The 25,516-nt window shown below is 46.4% G+C and overlaps 1 protein-coding gene across 1 annotated transcript in view; it reads left to right on the top strand.

Annotated features, from left to right (window-relative positions):
* Window positions 1-25,516, top strand: part of LOC130296655 (NXPE family member 2-like) — a 112,666-nt gene that overhangs the window by 74,708 nt on the left and 12,442 nt on the right. The window contains exon 4 of the mRNA XM_056548416.1: window positions 1,445-2,160. Coding sequence (XP_056404391.1) covers window positions 1,445-2,160 — 716 coding nt within the window. The remainder of the gene's footprint in view (window positions 1-1,444; window positions 2,161-25,516) is intronic.

Below are 25,516 nucleotides of genomic sequence, written 5' to 3'. Positions count from 1 at the left end.
AGCAGAAGATGACCGATAACCCTGATCAGGGCTATGTCCTATACATAGCACTGAACAGGATTAGCAATCGAGTGATTGCTTTAAATAGTCTCCTATGGGGACTATTAAAGTGTAAAAATAAAAGTAAAAAAAGTTAAAAAAAATAAAGTAAAAAAAATTAGAAAACCCCCCTCCCCCAATAAAAATGTAAACTGTCCCATTTTCCCTATTTTACCCCCAAAAAGTGTAGAAAAAAATATTTTATATGCATATTTGGTATCGCCGCGTGCGTAAATTTCCGAACTATTAAAATAAATGTAAATGATCCCGTACGGTGAACGGCGTGAACGTAAAAAAGAAAACCAAAATAGCTGCTTTTTTATAACATTTTATTCCAAAAAAAAATGTATACAAAATGTAATAAAAGTTTTGTATAAGCAAGTATGGTATTAATAAAAAGTACAGATCACGGAGCAAAAAAATGAGCCCTCATACCGCCGCTTATACGGAAAAATGAAAAAGTTATAGGTCTTCAAAATAGGGGGATTTTAAACGTACTAATTAGGTTAAAAAGTTTGCGATTTTTTTTTTAAGAGCAACAGTAATAGAAAAGTGCATAATCATGGGTATCATTTTAATCATATTGACCCAGAGAATAAAAAACACATGTCATTTGTACCATAAATTGTACGGCTTGAAAACAAAACCTTCCAAAATGTGCAAAATTGCTGTCTTCTTTTTAATTTCCCCACACAAATAGTATTTTTTTGGTTGCGCCATACATTTTATGATAAAGTGGGTGATGGCATTACAACGGACAACTGGTCGTGCAAAAAACAAGCCCTCATACTAGTCTGTGGATGAAAATATAAAAGAGTTATGATTTTTTGAAGGGGAGGAGGAAAAAACGAAAACGTAAAAATAAAATTGTCTGAGTCCTTAAGGTCCAAATGGGCTCAGTCTTTAAGGGGTTAAAGGCAAGCTATTTCCATTTTACACACCTGGCCACAATTTGTATGCACAAAACAGAACAACGTTTGGAATCAGGGCTTGGCTTCCAGTTTACTGTCAATCAAGAAAGTATAGTAGTGGGAGGGGCAGCATGGGGACATTCCAGCCTTCAGCACTTGGAATGGCCTCTTTTTAGCACCAGAGAATAAAAGCATTTTTTTACATTATAGAATATGCAGAATAAATCTACACATACTTAATTACATATGAGTGCCGAGTCTATCTATTGGATATATTGAGTAGTGGGATCCTACTCGAGCATCGTATATACAAGAGAGTGCCATATTATTTTCGCTTAGATATATGGAAGGTACCATGTGTCTCCTTGCCCTATCAGCTATCTAACAATGTCAACAGTTTGGATGTCGAATTGCAGCTCACCGATTCCCTTTAAGAGGTCACACACTGTTAACGAGCCTAAACATATTGTGATATGTAGCGTTTTTTCTTTCAGGATTCCAAGTTTGACTATATGGAAGTAAAAAATGTTATGCCTCCTTGGTGGGCAGTTTCTACAAATTTTTCAAGTAAAACAAGTACCATAGACAAACAAATCATCCATATAATGACTGTTGTAAATCAAACGGTTCCAAATGTGGACTTTACAGATTTTAAAGAGACAACCAGTGCCAAATATAGCACAGCAACCATTGTAGACTATAAACCTACATACTGTGTTGGAGAGGATATAACAGTTCGAGTCGATATGTATAACTACTTGGGAGAAAAGAAGACTTATGGAGGAGACTTCTTACGAGCTCGGATTTTTTCTCCAAATCTTGCAGCTGGAGCTTCTGGGAAAATTGAGGATTTTAGAAATGGGACCTATAATGTGTATTTTACTTTATTTTGGGAAGGTGAAATGCAGATATCCATCCTCATGATGCATCCCAGTGAAGGGGTCTCTGCTTTATGGAACTCGAGGAACAAAGGATACAAATATATTGCTTATACTGGTATATTCCTCAATAGAAGCCAAGAGGTTCAGGCGAGGTGCGGATTACTTTGGGCTACACAAAAAGAAAAATGTGAATATACAGACACAAAATATGGAGAATCCTTCTACTGTATTAGACCACCAGGGGTAGCTTGTGAAGCTCTTATATCTCTGAAGAGTGAAAACACACCTTACACGGATCTCACCAATGTGCAGAAGAAGCTCTTTACCAGGTAAACACATTTTAAATAATAGGCTTTATAAAAGCAAATGTGCATATTTGTAATGCTAACATCCATTTTTAGTTTTATGTATACATTATCCTGTTATATCAAATATTAGAACTTTACTATGTTTTTTACCTTCTCTAGCAGGCAGCATAGTACATTAGCACTGAAAGAACTGGTATAAAAGTATGAAGTCAATTACTTAAAGGGATATTCGGCCCCTAGACATAGGATAGGGGGATAACATGTCTGATCGTGGGGGTTTGGCCACCGGGGACACCATGCAATCTCCGGCTTGTCACTGCAGGGCTACGGTCACGGAAGCCAGGGGCTTCCATGATCGCGATGTCATGCCACGCCCCCACCATTCCTGTCTATGGGACGGGGCATGATAGCCAGTACACAGCCGTCATGCCTCCTCCCTTAGACATGAATGGAGGGGGCGTGGTGGCTGTTTCAAATTGGACTTTATTCCAAAAGTTTGTACAGATACTAAATAATAACCAAGTTTGTATGAGAGTCACAGCAGAATAAGGAGGTAGGAGAATTAAAGAGTACCTTTCATCAAACCATATTTTCTAAACTGTTAGATAAATAAAAGAAAATGTAATTGGAATTTTCCACGACTTCATATTTTCTAAACTAGTTCAGATTATATTCCCTAATTACTGTTAACACCCCTCCCAGCAGGAGAAAGTGGGCGTTCCTCAGCAGGCGCGACATCACTGAAGCCTGCGAGAGCTGTGCCTCACCATGCCCCACATGCGCTACCTTAGTTTGGTCTCCTGCCAGGCTGGGAGGAGACCAAACTAACTGTTTGACTTGTGCAGGGAACAGAACAGATCCACCTAGTGGCCGTTTTTTCAATTACATTAAAAACATATAAAGGTTGGGAATTTTAACCCCTTAAAGGGGTAGTCCAGTGGTGAAAAACTTATCCCCTATCCTAAGGATAGGGGATAAGTTTGAGATCACGGGGGGTCCGACCGCTGGGGCCCCCTGCGATCTCTCTGTACGGGGCCCCGGCTCTCTGCCGAGATAGCGGGTGTCGACCCCCGCACGAGGCGGCGGCCGACACGCCCCCTCATTACATCTCTATGGCAGAGCCGAAGATTGCCGAAGGCAGCGCTTCGGCTCTGCCATAGAGTTGTATTGAGGGGGCGTGTCGGCCGCCGCCTCGTGCGGAGGTCGACATGCCCCCTTCCCGCGGGCTGTCGGGGCTCCGTACAGGAGATCGCAGGGGGCCCCAGCGGTCGGACCCCCCGCGATCTGCAACTTATCCCCTATCCTTAGGATAGGGGATAAGTTGCTCACCACTGAGTCACCACTGGACTACTCCTTTAAGGACTGAGCCCTTTTTCACCTTAAGGACTCGGCCATTTTTTGCAAATCTGACCACTGTCACTTTAAACATTAATAACTCTGGAATGCTTTTAGTTATCATTCTGATTCCGAGAATGTTTTTCCGTGACATATTCTACTTTAACATAGTTGTAAAATTTTGTGGTAACTTGCATCCTTTCTTGGTGAAAAATCCCAAAATTTTATGAAAAATTAGAAAATTTTGCATTTTTCTAACTTTGAAGCTCTCTGCTTGTAAGGAAAATGGATATTCCAAATAATTTTTTTTTATTCACATATACAATATGTCTAATTTATGTTTGCATCATAAAATTGATGAATTTTAACTTTTGGAAGACACCAGAGGGCTTCAAAGTTCAGCAGCAATTTTCCAACTGTCACGATGCCGGCTGGCAGGTAGTGGATCCTCTGTGCCAGAGAGGGATTGGCGTGGACCGTGCTAGTGGACCGGTTCTAAGCCACTACTGGTTTTCACCAGAGCCCGCCGCAAAGCGGGATGGTCTTGCTGCGGCGGTAGTGACCAGGTCGTATCCACTAGCAACGGCTCACCTCTCTGGCTGCTGAAGATAGGCGCGGTACAAGGGAGTAGGCAAAAGCAAGGTCAGACGTAGCAGAAGGTCGGGGCAGGCAGCAAGGATCGTAGTCAGAGGCAACGGCAGAAGGTCTGGAAACACAGGCAAGGAACACACAAGGAACGCTTTCACTGGCACTAAGGCAACAAGATCCGGCAAGGGAGTGCAGGGGAAGTGAGGTGATATAGGGAAGTGCACAGGTGAACACACTAATTGGGACCACTGCGCCAATCAGCGGCGCAGTGGCCCTTTAAATCGCAGAGACCCGGCGCGCGCGCGCCCTAGGGAGCGGGGCCGCGCGCGCCGGGACAGAACAGACGGAGAGCGAGTCAGGTAGGGGAGCCGGGGTGCGCATCGCGAGCGGGCGCTACCCGCATCGCGAATCGCATCCCGGCTGGCAGCGGAATCGCAGCGGCCCGGGTCAGAGGACGTGACCGGAGCGCTGCCGCGGGGAGAGTGAAGCGAGCGCTCCGGGGAGGAGCGGGGACCCGGAGCGCTCGGCGTAACAGTACCCCCCCCCTTGGGTCTCCCCCTCTTCTTGGAGCCTGAGAACCTGAGGAGCAGACTTTTGTCTAGGATGTTGTCCTCAGGTTCCCAGGATCTCTCTTCAGGACCACAACCCTCCCAGTCCACTAAAAAAAAAATTTTTCCCTCTGACCTTTTTGGCAGCTAAAATTTCTTTGACCGAGAAGATGTCCGAGGAGCCAGAAACAGGAGTGGGAGGAACAGATTTGGGAGAAAAACGGTTGAGGATGAGTGGTTTGAGAAGAGAGACGTGAAAGGCATTAGGGATACGAAGAGAGGGAGGAAGAAGAAGTTTATAAGAGACAGGATTAATTTGACACAAAATTTTGAAAGGACCAAGATAGCGTGGTCCCAACTTGTAGCTAGGGACACGGAAGCGGACATATTTAGCGGAGAGCCATACCTTGTCTCCAGGGGAAAAAACGGGGGGAGCTCTTCTTTTCTTATCCGCGAACTTCTTCATGCGTGATGAAGCCTGTAAGAGAGAATTTTGGGTCTCTCTCCATATGATGGAAAGGTCACGAGAAATTTCATCCACAGCGGGCAGACCAGAGGGCAAGGGAGTAGGGAGGGGGGGAAGAGGGTGACGGCCGTACACCACGAAAAATGGGGATTTGGAGGAAGACTCAGAGACCCTGAAGTTATACGAGAATTCGGCCCATGGGAGGAGATCTGCCCAGTCATCCTGGCGGGAGGAAACAAAATGTCGCAAATAATCACCCAAGATCTGGTTAATCCTTTCTACTTGTCCATTGGACTGGGGATGATATGCAGAAGAAAAATTTAATTTAATCTTGAGTTGTTTACAGAGAGCCCTCCAGAATTTAGACACGAATTGGACGCCTCTATCCGAGACAATCTGCGTAGGCAACCCGTGAAGACGAAAAATGTGTACAAAAAATTGTTTAGCCAACTGAGGCGCAGAAGGAAGACCAGGAAGAGGGATGAAATGTGCCATTTTGGAGAATCGATCAACGACCACCCAAATAACAGTGTTGCCACGGGAAGGGGGTAAATCAGTAATAAAATCCATACCAATCAGAGACCAAGGCTGTTCGGGGACAGGCAGAGGATGAAGAAAACCAGCGGGCTTCTGGCGAGGAGTCTTATCCCGGGCACAGATAGTGCAGGCTCGCACAAAGTCCACAACATCCGTCTCCAGAGTCGGCCACCAATAGAAGCGGGAGATGAGTTGCACAGATTTCTTGATACCCGCATGACCTGCGAGATGGGAGGAGTGACCCCATTTGAGGATTCCGAGGCGTTGGCGAGGAGAAACAAAGGTCTTTCCTGGAGGAGTCTGCCTGATGGAGGCAGGAGAAGTGGAGATCAGGCAGTCAGGTGGAATGATGTGTTGCGGAGAGAGTTCAACTTCTGAGGCATCCGAGGAACGAGAGAGAGCATCGGCCCTAATGTTCTTATCGGCAGGACGAAAGTGAATCTCAAAATTAAATCGGGCAAAGAACAGAGACCACCGGGCCTGGCGAGGATTCAGCCGTTGGGCAGACTGGAGGTAGGAGAGGTTCTTGTGGTCGGTGTAGATAATAACAGGAGAACTTGATCCCTCCAGCAGATGCCTCCATTCCTCAAGTGCTAATTTGATGGCTAGAAGCTCTCGATCCCCGATGGAGTAGTTCCTCTCCGCTGGAGAGAAGGTCCTAGAGAAAAAACCACAAGTGACAGCATGCCCGGAAGAATTTTTTTGTAGAAGAACAGCTCCAGCTCCCACTGAGGAGGCATCAACCTCCAATAGGAAGGGTTTGGAAGGGTCAGGTCTGGAGAGGACGGGAGCCGAAGAAAAGGCAGACTTGAGTCGTTTAAAGGCGTCTTCTGCTTGAGGAGGCCAGGACTTGGGATCAGCATTTTTTTTGGTTAAAGCCACGATAGGAGCCACAATGGTAGAAAAATGTGGAATAAATTGCCTGTAATAATTGGCGAACCCCAAAAAGCGTTGGATAGCACGGAGTCCGGAGGGGCGTGGCCAATCTAAGACGGCAGAGAGTTTGTCTGGATCCATCTGTAGTCCCTGGCCAGAGACCAAATATCCTAGAAAAGGAAGAGATTGGCATTCAAACAGACATTTCTCAATTTTGGCATAGAGTTGGTTGTCACGAAGTCTCTGAAGAACCATACGGACATGCTGGCGGTGTTCTTCTAGATTGGCAGAAAAAATTAGGATATCGTCCAGATATACAACAACACAGGAGTATAACAAATCACGAAAAATTTCATTGACAAAGTCTTGGAAGACGGCGGGGGCGTTGCACAGTCCAAAGGGCATGACCAGATACTCAAAGTGTCCATCTCTGGTGTTAAATGCCGTTTTCCACTCGTCCCCCTCTCTGATGCGGATGAGGTTATAGGCGCCTCTTAAGTCCAATTTAGTGAAGATGTGGGCACCTTGGAGGCGATCAAAGAGTTCAGAGATGAGGGGTAAGGGGTAGCGGTTCTTAACCGTGATTTTATTAAGACCGCGGTAGTCAATGCAAGGACGTAGGGAGCCATCTTTTTTGGACACAAAGAAAAATCCGGCTCCGGCAGGAGAGGAGGATTTACGGATAAAGCCCTTTTTTAGATTCTCCTGGACGTATTCGGACATGGCAAGAGTCTCTGGGGCAGAGAGAGGATAAATTCTGCCCCGGGGTGGAGTAGTGCCCGGGAGGAGGTCGATAGGGCAATCATAAGGCCTGTGAGGAGGTAGAGTCTCAGCTTGTTTTTTGCAGAAAACATCCGCGAAGTCCATATAGGCCTTAGGGAGACCGGTTACTGGAGGAACCACAGAGTTACGGCAAGGGTTACTGGGAACCGGTTTTAGACAGTTCTTGGAACAAGAGGACCCCCAACTCTTGATCTCCCCAGTGGACCAATCCAGGGTAGGGGAATGAAGTTGAAGCCAGGGAAGTCCAAGGAGAATTTCCGAGGTGCAATTGGGGAGGACCAAAAGTTCAATCCTCTCATGATGAGATCCGATGCTCATAAGAAGGGGCTCCGTGCGGAAACGTATGGTACAGTCCAATCTTTCATTATTTACACAATTGATGTAGAGGGGTCTGGCGAGACTGGTCACCGGGATGTTGAACCTGTTGACGAGAGAGGCCAAAATAAAATTTCCTGCAGATCCTGAGTCCAAGAAGGCCACTGTAGAGAAGGAGAAGGCAGAGGCAGACATCCGCACAGGCACAGTAAGACGTGGAGAAGCAGAGTAGACATCAAGGACTGTCTCACCATTGTGCGGAGTCAGCGTACGTCTTTCCAGGCGAGGAGGACGGATAGGACAATCTCTCAGGAAGTGTTCGGTACTAGCACAGTACAGGCAGAGGTTCTCCATACGGCGTCGTGTCCTCTCTTGAGGTGTCAGGCGAGACCGGTCGACCTGCATAGCCTCCACGGCGGGAGGCACAGGAACAGATTGCAGGGGACCAGAGGAGAGAGGAGCCGAGGAGAAGAAACGCCTCGTGCGAACAGAGTCCATATCTTGGCGGAGTTCCTGACGCCTTTCGGAAAAACGCATGTCAATGCGAGTGGCTAGGTGAATAAGTTCATGTAGATTAGCAGGAATTTCTCGTGCGGCCAGAACATCTTTAATGTTGCTGGATAGGCCTTTTTTGAAGGTCGCGCAGAGGGCCTCATTATTCCAGGACAATTCTGAAGCAAGAGTACGGAATTGTACGGCATACTCGCCAACGGAAGAATTACCCTGGACCAGGTTCAACAGGGCAGTCTCAGCAGAAGAGGCTCGGGCAGGTTCCTCAAAGACACTTCGGATTTCCGAGAAGAAGGAGTGTACAGAGGCAGTGACGGGGTCATTGCGGTCCCAGAGTGGTGTGGCCCATGACAGGGCTTTTCCGGACAGAAGGCTGACTACGAAAGCCACCTTAGACCTTTCAGTGGGAAACAGGTCCGACATCATCTCCAGATGCAGGGAACATTGGGAAAGAAAGCCACGGCAAAACTTAGAGTCCCCATCAAATTTATCCGGCAAGGATAAGCGTATCCCAGGAGCGGCCACTCGCTGCGGAGGAGGTGCAGGAGCTGGCGGAGGAGATGACTGCTGAAGCTGTGGTAGTAACTGTTGTAGCATAACGGTCAGTTGAGACAGCTGTTGGCCTTGTTGCGCTATCTGTTGTGACTGCTGGGCGACCACCGTGGTGAGGTCAGCGACAACTGGCAGAGGAACTTCAGCGGGATCCATGGCCGGATCTACTGTCACGATGCCGGCTGGCAGGTAGTGGATCCTCTGTGCCAGAGAGGGATTGGCGTGGACCGTGCTAGTGGACCGGTTCTAAGCCACTACTGGTTTTCACCAGAGCCCGCCGCAAAGCGGGATGGTCTTGCTGCGGCGGTAGTGACCAGGTCGTATCCACTAGCAACGGCTCACCTCTCTGGCTGCTGAAGATAGGCGCGGTACAAGGGAGTAGGCAAAAGCAAGGTCGGACGTAGCAGAAGGTCGGGGCAGGCAGCAAGGATCGTAGTCAGAGGCAACGGCAGAAGGTCTGGAAACACAGGCAAGGAACACACAAGGAACGCTTTCACTGGCACTAAGGCAACAAGATCCGGCAAGGGAGTGCAGGGGAAGTGAGGTGATATAGGGAAGTGCACAGGTGAACACACTAATTGGGACCACTGCGCCAATCAGCGGCGCAGTGGCCCTTTAAATCGCAGAGACCCGGCGCGCGCGCGCCCTAGGGAGCGGGGCCGCGCGCGCCGGGACAGAACAGACGGAGAGCGAGTCAGGTAGGGGAGCCGGGGTGCGCATCGCGAGCGGGCGCTACCCGCATCGCGAATCGCATCCCGGCTGGCAGCGGAATCGCAGCGCCCCGGGTCAGAGGACGTGACCGGAGCGCTGCCGCGGGGAGAGTGAAGCGAGCGCTCCGGGGAGGAGCGGGGACCCGGAGCGCTCGGCGTAACACCAACTTTTCACAAAATTTTGAAACTCGCTTTTTTTCAGGGACCAGTTCAGGTTTGAAGTGGATTTGAAGGGTCTTCATATTAGAAATACCCCATAAATTACCCCATTATAAAAACTGCACCCCCCAAAGTATTCAAAATGACATTCAGTAAGCGTTTTAACCCTTTAGGGGTTTCACAGGAATAGCAGCAAAGTGAAGGAGAAAATTCACAATCTTCATTTTTTACACTCGCATGTTCTTGTAGACCCAATTTTTGAATTTTTGCAAGGGGTAAAAAGGAAAAAATTTTACTTGTATTTGAAACCCAATTTCTCTCGAGTAAGCACATACCTCATATGTCTATGTTAATTGTTCGGCGGGCGCAGTAGAGGGCTCAGAAGGGAAGGAGCGTCAAATGGTTTTTGGGGGGCATGTCACCATTAGGAAGCCCCTATGGTGCAAGAACTGCAAAAAAACCCACATGGCATACCATTTTGGAAACTAGACCCCTCGGGGAACATAACAAGGGGTAAAGTGAACCTTAATACCCCACAGGTGATTCACGACTTTTGCATATGTAAAAAAAAAAAATGCTTGGTTTCCCAAAAGTTTTACATTTTTAAAAAGGGTAATAGCAGAAAATACCCCCAAAATTTGAAGTCCAATTTCTCCCGATTCAGAAAACACCCCATATGGGGGTGAAAAGTGCTCTGCTGGCGCACTACAGGTCTCAGAAGAGAAGGAGTCACATTTGGCTTTTTTGATGGAAATTTTGCTCTGGGGGCATGCCGCATTTAGGAAGCCCCTATGGTGCCAGGACAGCAAAAAAAAAAACACATGGTATACCATTTTGGAAACTAGACCCCTCGGGGAACGTAACAAGGGGTAAAATGAACCTTAATACCCTACAGGTGTTTCACGACTTTTGCATATATAAAAAAATTTTTTTACCTAAAATGCTTGGTTTCCCAAAAAATTAACATTTTTACAAAGGGTTAAAGCAGAAAATACCCCCCAAAATTTGAAGCCAAATTTCTCCCGATTCAGAAAACACCCCATATGGGGGTGAAAAGTGCTCTGCTGGCACACTACAGGTCTCAGAAGAGAAGGAGTCACATTTGGCTTTTTGAAAGCAAATTTTGCTCTGGGGGTATGCCGCATTTAGGGAGCCCCTATGGTGCCAGGACAGCAAAAAAAAAACCACATGGCGTACCATTTTGGAAACTAGAGCCCTCGGGGAATGTAACAAGGGGTTAAGTGAACCTTAATACCCCACAGGCGTTTCACGACTATTGCATATGTAAAAAAAAATTATTTTTTTTACCTAAAATGCTTCTTTTCCCAAATATTTTACATTTTTAAAAAGGGTAAAAGCAGAAAATACCCCCCAAAATTTGTAACACAATTTCTCCCGAGTACGGCGATACCCCATATGTGACCCTAAACTGTTGCCTTGAAATACGACAGGGCTCCAAAGTGAGAGCGCCATGCGCATTTGAGGCCTAAATTAGGGATTGCATAGGGGTGGACATAGGGGTATTCTACGCCAGTGATTCCCAAACAGGGTGCCTCCAGCTGTTGTAAAACTCCCAGCATGCCTAGACAGTCAATGGCTATCTGGCAATACTGGGAGAAGTTGTTTTGCAACAGCTGGAGGTTCCGTTTTGGAAACCGTGGCATACCAGACGCTTTCATTTTTATTGGGGAGGGGAGGGGGGCTTTATTTTTTGTGTTAGTGTAATGTAGTGTTTTTGGGGTACAGTCGCACGGGCGGGGGTTCACAGTAGTTTCTCGCTGGCAGTTTGAGCTGTTGCAGAAAATTTGCCGCAGCTCAAACTTGCAGCCCGATACTTGCTGTAAACCTCCGCCCATGTGAGTGTACCCTGTACATTCACATTGGGGGGACATCCAGCTGTTGCAAAACTACAACTCCCAGCATGCGCTGACAGACTGTACAAGCTGAGAGTTTTAGTTTTGCAACAGCTGTAGGCACACTGGTTATGTATCACTGAGTTTGTGACCTTACTCAGTGTTTCAAAACCAGTGTGCCTCCAGCTGTTGCAAAACTACAACTCCCAGCATGTACGGTGCGTGGTGTAAGGTGACTGCTGGGAGTTGTAGTTTGCAACAGCTGGAGGCACACCGGTCGTGAAACACTGAGTTAGTTAAAAAAAAACTGAGTTTCACAACCAGTGTGCCTTCAGCTGTTGCAAAACTACAACTCTCAGCAGTCACCGACAGCCAATGGGCATGCTGGGAGTTGTACTTATGCAACCAGCAGATGCACCACTACAACTCCCAGCATGCACTTTAGCTGTTTGTGCAAGCTGGGAGTTGTAGTTATACAACAGCTGAAGGAACACTTTTCCATAGAAAAAATGTGCCTCCAGCTGTTGCAAAACCATAAGTCCCAGCATGCCCATAAGGGAATGCTGGGAGTTGTGGTGGTCTGCCTCCTGCTGTTGCATAACTACAGCTCCCAGCATGCCCTTTTTGCATGCTGGGAGCTGTTGATAAGCAAGAGCAGGAGGCTGTCACTCACCTCCTGCTGCTGCTCAAGGAACAGGTCATTCCCGCCGCCGCCGTCGCTCCTGGGGCCCCGATCCCAACAGGGACGCCGGGGATCGGGGTCCCCAGCACCCGGGGTCGTCTTCCCGCACCCGCTCACGTCCTCCGGAAGAGGGGCGGAGCGGGTGCAGGAGTGACACCCGCAGCAGGCGCCCTGATTGGTCGGCCGGTAATCCGGCCGACGAATCAGCGCGATCGTGAGGTGGCACCAGTGCCACCTCACCCCTCCTGGCTCTGACTGTTCGGGGCCATCAGAGACGGCCCCGATCAGCCAGTAATTCCGGGGCACCGGGTCACTGGAGACCCGATTGACCCGGAATCGCCGCAGATCGCTGGACTGAATTGTCCAGCGATCTGCGGCCATCGCCGACATGGGGGGGCATAATGACCCCCCTGGGCGATATGCCGGGATGCCTGCTGAGCGGCTAGCGGTGGGGACCGGAATTCCCACGGGCGTATGGATACGCCCTGCGTCCTTAAGAGGTTAACATCAAGTAAATAGCAAAGTGTCTTATAATTACATAAGGAACAATAAATTAAAAGTTTAGTTTGGTGACAAATACTCTTTAATTTCCTGGACCTGTCAATCTACATCGATGAAACAAACAGAATACAAACTGACATATCTCGGAAACCAACATCCACAAACCACTTCCTTCATTAGGAAATTGGCCTCCCGATACACTCAAACACTACAGTATATCCTGATAGGCCAATCCCTGAGAGCCAGGAGAAATTGTTTTGAGGAAGTGAATTTTTTTGGAATAGAGAAGCAATCTTATGAGTAGGTTTACCAAAAGAGGCTAACCAAAGAAACACATTAGATTAGCATTTAATCGTGATAGACTCAGTGATAGATCAGCTCTATTGGGGCCAAAAGAAATGGATACACATACTTAGAAGATGATAGGATGTAAAGGCACGTATGATGCCTCTACCCCCTGAATATGGGATATGGGAATATTAAAGAAATACTGGAATGTGTTAAGACTAGATCCAGACTTGTCAGATATATTGGGGGACAGACCAAGCTTGACGTATAGAAGGGGTCCTAACTTGCGAGATCTTTAAGTCCATAGTCACTAAAGAGAAAAGAAACCCATTAAGAGTACCTGGTTTCCCAGCCCCCCCACAGGGTTCCTCCCCACGTGGACATTGCTTGACATGTAAATTCATACCAAAGATAAAAAAGATGGAAAAAGATATGAGATTAGGAAAATCATAAATGTGGCACAATGCCCTTGTCCCAAACAGTACATCAGGAAAGCTACGCAGGAGTTAAGAAAGTGTATTGGGAAACATATCAGTACCATCAGGACCAAAGCAAATACCCCAAATCGCACAACACGTCAGATCATTGCATGACAAACCGGAGGCTATAAAATTTTAGGGTCTGTCTAAATTCGAACTAGGCCAAAAGAAAGGGGATATGGATAAAGTCCTCCGTAAAAGGGGTACTCCACTGGACAGCGTTTGGAACATTTAGTTCCAAATGCTGCATGCATGTTGCGGGGGTTGGCCAAGCCCCTCTTGATGACAGGCCATGCGCCCTCAATGCAAGTCTATGGGAGGGGGCATGATGGCCATGACTGGAAGGAGTTCTCAGCAGTGGGACCCCAGCAATCAGACATCTTATCCCCTATCTGTGTGCAGAGTACCCCTTTAATGCGGGCGATAAAAGTAAATCACCCCAATGCACTGAATCCTCTGCGCATGCGCAAAATGCATAGCGAGATCTGTCCTAACAGGGAGGGTACAAAATGAGATGTCCGTGCAATAGGTACCGGCAACACATCAGAGGATGTGGGGCAAATGGATTGAGGCAGAATTGCGCATCTAATATGACACATGTACTATAGGTTATATAAGCATCCAGTAGCCCGATGGCACTTTAACCCCTTCCCACAAATGGACATATAATTACGTCCACTGTGGGCTCCTGCTGTATGACACGCACTCAGCAGCTGAGCGTGCATCATACCTGGTGGGTCCTGATTGCCATCAGCAACCAGGACACATGGCTAATGCTGGACATCACCAATCAGGCTGATGTCCAGCATTAATCCTTTTAGAAGCAGTGCTCAATGTTGATTGCAGCATCTAAAAGCGGTAAATCTCGTCCCCGGCTAGCTCGGTGGGCTGATCGGGACTACTGCAGCGAAACTGCGCCATCCCAATCAGCTGAGAGGATAGGGGTGGTCTTTTACCTTCATCCCGGCCATCTGAATTTTTTTACGCTTGCGCCTTTGACTATGCAGTTTAATTAACATTATATTTTAATAGTTCGGACATTTACCCACTCGGCAATATCAGAAGTTTAGTTTTTTGGTTTTTTTTTAACATCTTTTTATTTGAAAATGGGAAAGGGTGGTTATGTAAACTTTTATTATCGAAGGGCTTAATGCATATTTATCACTTTTATTTTTTATTTTTATTTCCCCCCACCACCACTTTTTTTTGGTCCCCATAGGAGACTATAACATGCAATCTTTAAATTGAATACACTGATCAATGCTTCTCCATAAGAGAGCATTGATCAGTGTTATCGGTGCTCCATTGCTTCAGCCTGGCATAGCTGACACTGATCAATGCTCTCTTATGGAGAAGCATTGATCAGTGTATGCAATTTAAAGATTGCATGTTATAGTCTCCTATGGGGACCAAAAAATAGTGTAAAAATTCAAAAATAAAAAAAAGGTAATAAATATGCATTAACCCCTTCCCTAATAAAAGTTTACATCACCACCCTTTCCCATTTTCAAATAAAAAGATGTAAAAAATAAAATAAAATAAACGTCTGATATTGCTGCATGTGTAAATGTCTGAACTATTAACCCCTTAAGGACCGGGATTTTCCGTTTTAGGTTTTCCGTTTTTGCATTTTCGTTTTTTGCTCCTTGCCTTTAAAAAATCCTAACTCTTTCAATTTTGCACCTAAAAATCCATATGATGGCTTATTTTTTGTGCCACCAATTCTACTTTGTAATGACGTCAGTCATTTTGCCCAAAAATCTACGGTTAAACGAAAAAAAAATCATTGTGCGACAAAATTTAAAAAAAAAAAACGCAGTTTTGTAACTTTTGGGGGCTTCCGTTTCGACATAGTACATTTTTCGGTAAAAATTACACCTTATCTTTATTCTGTAGGTCCATACGATTAAAATGATCCCCTACTTATATAGGTTTGATTTTGTCGTACTTCAGGAAAAAATCATAACTACATGCAGGAAAATTTATACGTTTAAAATTGTCATCTTCTGACCCCTATAACTTTTTTATTTTTCCGTATATGGGGCGGTATGAGGGCTCATTTTTTGCGCCATGATCTGAAGTTTTTAACGGTACCATTTGCATTGATAGGACTTATTGATCGCTTTTTATTCATTTTTAAATGATATAAAAAGTGACCAAAAATGCACTATTTTGGACTTTGGAATTTTTTTGCGCGCACGCCATTGACCTAGCGGTTTAATTAATGATATATTTTTATAATTCTGACATTTCCGCACGTGGTGATACCATATATGTTTATTTTTATTTATACTGTGTTTTTTTTTTTTTTTTTTTTGGAAAAGGGGGGTGATTCAAACTTTTAATAGGGGAGGAGTTAAATGATCTTTATTCACTTTGTTTTCCCACTTTTTTTTTGCAGTGTTATAGGTCCCATAGGGACCTATAACACTGCACACACTGATCTTCATCATTGATCACTGGTTTCTCATAGGAAACCAGTGATCGACGATTCTGCCGCATGACTGCTGTCACGATGCCGGCTGGCAGGTAGTGGATCCTCTGTGCCAGAGAGGGATTGGCGTGGACCGTGCTAGTGGATCGGTTCTAAGTCACTACTGGTTTTCACCAGAGCCCGCCGCAAAGCGGGATGGTCTTGCTGCGGCGGTAGTGACCAGGTCGTATCCACTAGCAACGGCTCAACCTCTCTGGCTGCTGAAGATAGGCGCGGTACAAGGGAGTAGACAGAAGCAAGGTCGGACGTAGCAGAAGGTCGGGGCAGGCAGCAAGGATCGTAGTCAGGGGCAACGGCAGGAGGTCTGGAACACAGGCTAGGAACACACAAGGAAACGCTTTCACTGGCACGATGGCAACAAGATCCGGCAAGGAAGTGCAGGGGAAGTGAGGTGATATAGGGAAGTGCACAGGTGATCAGACTAATTGGAACCACTGCGCCAATCAGCGGCGCAGTGGCCCTTTAAATCGCAAAGACCCGGCGCGCGCGCGCCCTAGGGAACGGGGACGCGCGCGCCGGGACAGGACCGACGGAGAGCGAGTCAGGTACGGGAGCCGGGGTGCGCATCGCGAGCGGGCGCTACCCGCATCGCGAATCGCATCCCGGCTGGAGACGGTATCGCAGCGCCCCGGGTCAGTGGACCTGACCGGAGCGCTGCAGTGAGGAGAGTGTAGCGAGCGCTCCGGGGAGGAGCGGGGACCCGGAGCGCTCGGCGTAACAACTGCTCAGGCCTGGATCTCAGGTACTGAGCAGTCATTCGGCGATCGGACAGCGAGGTGGCAGGTAGGGGCCCTCCCGCTGTCCTGTCAGCTGTTCGGGATGCCGCGATTAGGCGCGGCTATCCCGAACAGCCCGACTGAGCTAGCCGGCAACTTTCACTTTCACTTTTAGCCGCGCGGCTCAGCTCTGAGCGCGCGGCTAAAGGGTTAATAGCGCGCGGCGCCGCGATCGGCGCTGCACGCTATTAGAGGCGGGTCCCGGCTTCACTATGACGCCGGGCCCGCCGTGATATGACGCCGGGTTACTGTGTAACCCCGTGTTATATCAGGAGAGCAGGACCAAGGATGTACATGTATGTCCTTGGTCCTTAAGGGGTTAAAATATAATGTTAATTAAACTGCATGGTCAAAGGCGCAAGTGAAAAAAAATTCAAAAATGCGTATTTTTGGTCACTTCATATTCTGTAAAAAAATTTTATAAAATGCTATCAAAAGATACCATCAAAATAAAAATGTTCCCAATAAAAACTACAGATCATGGTGCAAACAAATTAGCCCTAATACATCCCTATTTACGGAAAAAGGAAAACGTTATAGGGGTCAGAATGGTCAATTTTAAGCATAATTTTTGAACATAAAGTAATTTTTTTTTAAATGTAGTAAAATAAAACAAAACCTATATAAATTGGGTATCATTTTTATCGTATACAGAATAAAGACAATGTGTCATGTTTACCAAAAGGTGCACTGGGTAGAAAAGGAAGCACACAAAAATTGCAAAATGGTGTAATTTTTTTTTTCAATTTTGCCCTAAAAATTATTTTTTGTTTGTTTTACTGTACATTTGGAGGTAAAATGAGTGATGTCATTACAAAGTACAATTGGTGACAGCAAAAAAAAAAAAAGCCCTCATACTGGTCTTTAGATGGAAAAATAAAAGCGTTACGTCTATTAGATAGCAAGGAGGAAAAAACAAAACGTTAAAAAAAAAATTGCCCAGTCCAGAAAGGGTTAAATAGATAAAGCTAGCGTACTTCAGGGCAAACTGGTGGTTTTTAGTACAGACAGTTACCTGGGTCTGAATATCTGCAGACAGGGCTCATAAACTATATCAGAAGCTTCTGTAAATATAAGCAGAGCTGAGATACAGTGACATAAGGCACCACCTAGTGGGCAAACAATAGTAGTGTACCCAGCACACTGTCTCATCGTTTTAATCATCTATGTTGGTTTGTTTCATTAGGGAATTCCCCTTGTTTTATTATAAAGTGAATTAAAGTGAAGTTTTAAAAGGGGGATCTTCATAAAATGGGTGTAAGACTCGTGGCACTAGGCAGGACTCAGAAGTACTAGATCTGCTGGACCTGTATGGCAGATGAAGCGGACCATGCCAGGGAGTGGAGTCTAAGGTGCCGCTGCTTTTCACCTAAGCACACCACAAAGTGGGATGGTCTTTCTGCGGCAGGCGGCACTCAGGTCGCTACCCCTGGCACGACTTGACCACACAGGCGGCTGGTGATGTGAGGTACAGGAGGGCTGAGGCAAGATGTGGTCTGGAAAGCGGGAGGTCAGGGATGGCGGCACAGGTGCATAGTCAGGAACGTAGCAGAAGGTCAACAGGCAGGCGGCAAGGAGCAAGGTCAGGTCACGGAATAGTAGGGTCTGGAACACGGCTAGGCAACACAGAAAATGTTTTCACTTGGCATTAGGGCAACAAAGATCCGGCAAGGAGTGATGGGAGGTGCAGATATTTATAAAATCAGTGCATGTACTTAATTAAGGGCGTACTGGCCCTTTAAATTCTAGAGCGCCGGCGCATGGGCTAGGAGACCGGGGCATGCGTACCGGCACTGCAAGAAGGCAGAAGGAACGGAGGAGGGCGAAGGTGAGTCACGGGATGGGATTTGCATGTGTTTTTTTTCAAATTATTCTATTCTATATTATTATTCTATGTATTTTTATTTTCTTTTTCTCAAATATCTATTTAAAAGAAAAATTCTTTAATAAAAAACAGTTATACAAAAAAACATCTAGAGCCATATATAAAAAATGTTTTATCCCTGGACAACCCCTTTTAACTAACGATTTATTTTTGCATTTAAAGCATAAATTTACCAAAAACCAACAATAAAAGGCAGCTAAAGTTTAGGGCAGGCTGGGGATGCGTACAAGAACATTCAACTAGCTAAAATCAGTTTGCATTAACCCCTTAAAGGAGTAGTCCAGTGGTTATTCAGTGGTGAGCAACTTATCCCCTATCCTAAGGATCGGGGATAAGTTGCAGATCGCGGGGGGTCCGACCGCTGGGGCCCCCTGCGATCTCCTGTACGGAGCCCCGACAGCCCGCGGGAAGGGGGTGTGTCGACCTCCGCACGAGGCGGCGGCCGACACGCCCCCTCAATACAACTCTATGGCAGAGCCGAAGCGCTGCCTTCGGCAATCTCCGGCTCTGCCATAGAGATGTATTGAGGGGGCGTGTCGGCCGCCGCTTCGTGCGGGGGTCGACACCCGCTATCTCGGCGGAGAGCCGGGGCCCCGTAGAGAGAGATCGCAGGGGGCCCCAGCGGTCGGACCCCCCGCGATCTCAAACTTATCCCCTATCCTTAGGATAGGGGATAAGTTTTTCACCACTGGACTACCCCTTTAAGGACCAAGCATTTTTCTGTTTTTGCACTTTCCTTTTTTTCCTCTTTACCTTTTTAAAATCATAACCCTTTCAATTTTGCACCTAAAAATCCATATGGGCCCAGATTTATCAAACCTTGTCACAGTAAAAGTGGAGTAATTTCCTCACAGCAACCAATCACAGTTCAGCTTTCACTTTACCAGAGCTCTTTACCTGAGCTGTGATTGGTTGTTGTGGGAAAATCACAAATTTTTTTCTCTCGCACAGTTTGATAAATCTGGGCCATGGAGCTTATTTTTTGCGCCACCAATTCTACTTTGTAATGACATCAGTCATTTTACCCAAAAATCTACGGCGAAATGGGGAAAAAAATAATTGTGAGACAAAATTGAAGAAAAAAACACCCTTTTGAAAATTTTGGGGGCTTCTGTTTCTACGCAGTAAATTTTTCGGTAAAAATTAAACTTTACCTTCATTCTGTAGGTCCATACAATTAAATTTATACCCTACCTATATAGGTTTGATTTTGTCGTACTTTTGGATGCACGAAAATTAATACATTTAAAATTGTCATCTTATTACCCCTATAACTTTTTTTTAATTTTTCCGCGTATGGGGTGGTATGGGCTAATTTTTTGCTCTGTGATCTGAAGTTTTTATCAGTACCATTTTTGTTTTGATCTGACTTCTTCTTCACTTTGTATTCCTTTTTTAATGGTATAAAAAGTGACAAAAAATACGCTATTTTGGACTTTGGAATTTTTTTGCGCGTGTGCCATTGACCGTTTGGTTTAATTAATATTATGTTTTTATAGTTCGGACATTTACGCACACGGCGATACCACATATGTTTATTTTTATTATGTTTCTATATTTTTTATATGGAATTTGGGAAAAGGGGAGTGATTTCAACTTTTAATAAGGAAGTGGTTAATGTGTGTTTTAAAACTTTTTTTTTTTACACTTTTAGTCCCCTTAGGGGACTTTTAGGAGGAATCATTTGATTCCTCATACAGATCAATGTGGTTCCATAGAACTACATTGATCTGTGCACTCTGCGCTCGATTGATAAACCCTCGTCCTGCCTGAGTGTCGGAGCCGGTGAAGTGCTGTGGATTGCAATTTGCCTTAGAATGTAATGGAGTGACTCAGCAGTTTTCCCTGCTCGAGCGCTCCGCCTCCATCACATTTTATAGGCTGACACTCGCACACCCCCCCCCAACCATTGGTTACTGCGGGGGCTGGGGGTGTGTGTGTGCGAGTGTCACATGACATATTTAATACTCACGCATCGCAGCTCACAGCAGTCTCACTTGGGCTATCACAGGGACAGGATCTCTCCCTGTGATAGCCCGAAGCTGCACAGAGCTCTCATAGCCTCTGTGGCCCGATTCTTAATCGGACCACAGAAGCTAATACTTTTACTGTTTTATTGCCCCCCACCAGCACGCTCTTTTTCCACCGCTATCGGGATCCCTATGCCCGATAGCGGCGTTATCAGCTTGTCACCCGTCAGCGCGCTCGATCGCCATCGCTATCGGGATCCCTATGCCCGATAGTGCTGACAGCCGCTTGCCTCCCCGCCCGCTGCTCTGCTCACCGTCCCCTGTTTACTCCCAGGGAATGGGGAACAGAAAGTAGAGCAGTGGGCGCAGCTAAAGTAGTGCTGTACATGCATGTGCAGCTAAAGTAGTACTGCGCATGCGCAGCACTACGCAAATAGCGTAGGTAGGTAGATTAGTGTAGGTTGTAATTTAGCATAGTTTATGCACCACAACTCCCAGCATGCCCAGACAGCTAAAGGCTTCCCAGGCATGCTAGGAGTTTTAGTTTAGCTTAGATTAGACAGCAAAGGGACTACAACTCCCAGCATGCCCAGGCAGCTTAAGGCTGCCCAGGCATGCTGGGAGTAGTAGTTTAGGACTACAACTCCCAGCATGCCCAGACAGCTAAAGGCTGCCCAGGCATCCTGGGAGTTGTAGTTTAGCTTAGATTAGACAGCGAAGGGACTACAACTCCCAGGATGCCCAGACAGCTTAAGGCTGCCCAGGCATGCTAGTAGTTGTAGTTTAGCTGATGGGACCACAACTCCCAGCATGCCCAGACAGCTGAAGGCTGCCCGGGTATGCTGAGAGTTGTAGTGCAGTGAAGAGACCACAACTCCCAGCATGCCCAGACAGCTAAAGGCGGGCCAGGCATGCTGGGAGTTGTAGTTTAGCTTAAATTAGACAGCAAAAGGACTACAACTCCCAGCATGCCCGGACAGCTAAAGGCTGCCCAGGCATACTGGGAGTTGTAGTTTAGCTTAGATTAGACAGCGAATGGACTACAACTCCCAGCATGCCCAGACAGTTTAAGGCTGCCCAGGCATGCTGGGAGTTGTAGTTTAGGACTACAACTCCCAGCATGCCCAGACAGCTAAAGGCTGCCCAGGCATGCTGGGAGTTGTAGTTTAGCTTAGATTAGACAGCGAAGGGACCACAACTCCCAGCATGCCCAGACAGCTGAAGGCTGCCCGGGTATGCTGAGAGTTGTAGTGCAGTGAAGGGACCACAACTCCCAGCATGCCCAGACAGCTAAAGGCGGCCCAGGCATGCTGGGAGTTGTAGCTTTACACAGGTATAAAGTAGTTAGCATAGTGTTAGCGCGATTTTAGCGTAGTTAGCGTAGCGTTAGCTCAATTTTAGCATAGCTTTAGTTTAGTGTTAGCGCAGTTTTACAGTTTTTAGCGTAGCATAATGTTGGCGCAGTTGTAGCGTATTTAGCATAGCGTAGTGTTAGCGCAGTTGTAGCGTAGCTTAGTGTTAGCGCAGTTTTAGTGTATTTAGCGTAGCTTAGTGTTAGCGCAGTTTTAGTGTATTTAGCGTAGCTTAGTGTTAGCGCAGTTTTAGTGTATTTAGTGTAGTGTAGTGTTAGCGCAGTTTTAGCGTAGAGTAGCTTAGTGTTAGCGCAGTTTTAGTGTATTTAGCGTAATGTGAGCACAGTTTCAGCGTATTTAGCGTAGCTTAGTTCTAGTGCAGTTTTAATGTATTTAGTGTAGTGTAGCGTTAGCACAGTTTTAGCATATTTAGCGTAGCGTATTGTTAGCGTAGTCTTAGAGTAATTAGCGCAGCGTAGTGTTAGTCCAGTTCTAGCATAGTTGGCGTAGTTGTACACGGGTGTAGTGTGGCTAACTTAGTTTTACAGCCAGATGAAGTGTAGTTTAGAGAGTTTAGCACTGGGTGTAGCTTAGCTTAGTCATAAAGTGAAGGGGCTACAACTCCCAGCATGCCCCGACAGCCAAAAGCTGTCCAGGCAGGATGGAAGTTGTAGTTTTGCAAAAGTAGCAGAGGCAGCCACGCTCTGCTACGTTAATGTAGAATACGGCCACCTGTATAGATGGCTGGATACGGTGATCACAAGGCCACTTACCCACCTCCGTTCCTGCTCCGTCACTGGACTTGTAGCAATGCAGGAAGATGACGGAGCTGGAACGGGGGTGGTAAGTTAGGCTCTCCAGTTAATAACCCATTTTTTTTTTGTCTTTTTCTTCTCGTTTCAGATACGTGAATGCGGAGGACTACATCGGAATCGGTGGACTACGACGATGACCTGGATTTTTTTCTTTTCTTTTAATAAAATGGTTAACGAGGGCTGTGGGAGGGCCAGTAACAATGGTCCTCGCCCACCCTGGTAACATCAGGCTGTTGCTGTTTGGTTGGTATTTGGCTGAAAATGAAAATACGGGGAACCACCCACACACTTTTTTTTTTTTTAGGTAAAAAAAAAAAGTGTGTGGGTGGTTCCGCGTATTTTCATTCTCAGCCAAAAACGAACCAAACAGCAACAGCCTGATGTTACCAGGGGGGGCGAGGACCATTGTTACTGGCCCTCCCCAGCCTAAATAACGCCAGCCTGTTACCGCATAGGCCCAAGAGCGCCATATTTGGCGCTCTAGGCCTGTTGGTATCGGCTAACGCTAAGCCCCGACTTGGTAATGGACTCCGTCTACAAGACAGCTTCCACTACTAAGCCTGTAAAGTAAATAAATTAAAAAAAACACAAGTTAAAAAATTTTTATTAGGAAAAACACTTCCCCACAGAGCTTGTTAACCATTTTATTAAAAGAAAAGAAAAAAATGCAGGTCATCGTTGTAGTCCACAGATTCCGATGTAGTCCTCCACATTTACGTATCTGAAACGAGAAGAAAAACACAAAAAAAATGGGTTATTAACTGGAGAGCCTAACTTACCACCCCTGTTCCAGCTCCGTCATCTTCCTGCGTTGCTACAAGTCCAGTGACGGAGCAGGAACGGAGGTGGGTAAGTGGCCTTGTGATCACCGTATCCAGCCATCTATACAGGTGGCCGTATACTACATTAACGTAGCAGAGCGCAACTGCCTCTGCTACTTTTGCAAAACTACAACTTCCATCCTGCCCGGACCGCCTTTGGCTGTCTGGGCATGCTGGGAGTAGTAGCCCCTTCACTTTATGACTAAGCTAAGCTACACCCCACGCTAAACTCTCTAAACTACACTTCATCTGCCTGTAAAACTAAGTTAGCTACACTACACCCGTGTACAACTACGTCAACTATGTTAGAACTTGACTAACACTACACTACGCTAAATACTCTGAGACTACGCTGCGCTCACTACTCTAAGACTACGCTAACAATACGCTATGCTAAATACGCTAAAACTGTGCTAACGCTACACTACACTAAATACATTAAAACTGCACTAGAACTTAGCTACGCTAAATACGCTAAACTGTGCTTACATTACGCTAAATACACTAAAACGGCGCTAACACCAAGCTACGCTAAATACACTAAAACTGCGCTAACACTACGCTATGCTAAATATGCTACAACTGCGCTAACACTATGCTACGCTAAAAACTGTAAAACTGCGCTGGCTGGTGACAAGCTGATAACACCGCTATCGGGCATAGGGATCCCAATAGCGGTGGCGAACGAGTGTGCTGGCGGGAGGCAATAAAACAGTAAAAGTAATAGCTTCTGTGGTCCGATTACGAATCGGGCCACAGAGGCTATGAGAGCTCCGTGCAGCTGCATTCTATCACAGGGAGAGATCCTCTCCCTGTGATAGCCAAAGTAAGACTGCCGTGAGCTGCGATGCGTGAGTATTAAATATGTCACGTGACACTTGCACCCCCCCCAGCCCCCGCATTAACCAATGGTTGGGGGGTGGTGTGCGAGTCTCAGCCTATAGAATGGGATGGAGGCGGAGCGCTCGAGCAGGGAAAACTGCTGAGTCACTCCATTACATTCTAAGGCAAATTGCAATCCACGGCACTGCACCGGCACAGGAGGATAGGTAAGCCCTCTGGCTACCTCCACAGTGGATCACTTTGACAGCGGCAATCTAAAGGGTTAATAGCTGGACGCGGCGATCGCCACATGTCGGTTATTAACACCGGCCCCCAGCTACAAGAATCAGCTGGGGGCCGGCCGGTATGATGCGGGCTCAAGTCGGGAGCCCGCGTCATACCCCGTTAATGGCACATGGACGAGTATAGACGTCCATAGTCAATTACCTTCCATCAGTGGGACCTGCATTAACCTGTCTGTAAAGACAGATAGTACAGGTGACCCTGATGACAACCACATTTACCTGTTCCCATTATGTGCTCTGGTTCTACCACAATCTTCCGCTGTATCTTCCATTCCGGGCCAACTTGGAGCATGGGTGGAGCTTAGTGATGTCAAACAGCAGCGGTGGTGTCACAAAGCTCCGTACAAGCTCGATGTCAGCTCCGGAATGGAACATATGGTAGAAGATTGTATAATGTATAGATACGGGCTGCCAGACGCTTTTCTCTGGTCCCACTGTAGTATATGTATATGTATATGCAGTAAATATACCTATTCCTATTTCCTGCAGAGAGCTGTGAGTGGCTGGAACCATCTGGCCAATCACAGCTCTCTGCGGGAAATATGAATAAGTGATGTGAATTCTATTCACATCACTGGCCGGCGAAAGTATAGTGCAGAGATGCGAGTGCAGGAGAAAGCTGCTCCATCTCTACAATAGATAGGACAATCACATCGGGTATCAGGAGTAACACCCGGGGCGATCTGTCTATTAGTACAGGTCTATTTGACAGAGTAACTAATGTGTAGGTAGAAGGATACCTAGGGAATAGTGATCATAATATTATACATTATAACTTGTTCTTCAATAAGGGAACCTTACGAAGGGCCAGAAAAACAATTAATTTTAGGAAGGCAAAGTTTGATCAACTCAGAGAAGCCATTAACAATGTAAAATGGGATAATGTCCTCAAAAAGAACAATACTGACACTAAATGGGAGACTTCCTTATGGGAATAAAGGGTCAGGAATAAAAG

The sequence above is a fragment of the Hyla sarda genome, chromosome 12 (assembly GCF_029499605.1).
Source record: "Hyla sarda isolate aHylSar1 chromosome 12, aHylSar1.hap1, whole genome shotgun sequence".
Lineage (NCBI taxonomy): Eukaryota > Metazoa > Chordata > Amphibia > Anura > Hylidae > Hyla > Hyla sarda.
This window is presented reverse-complemented; position numbering and strand designations above follow the sequence as displayed.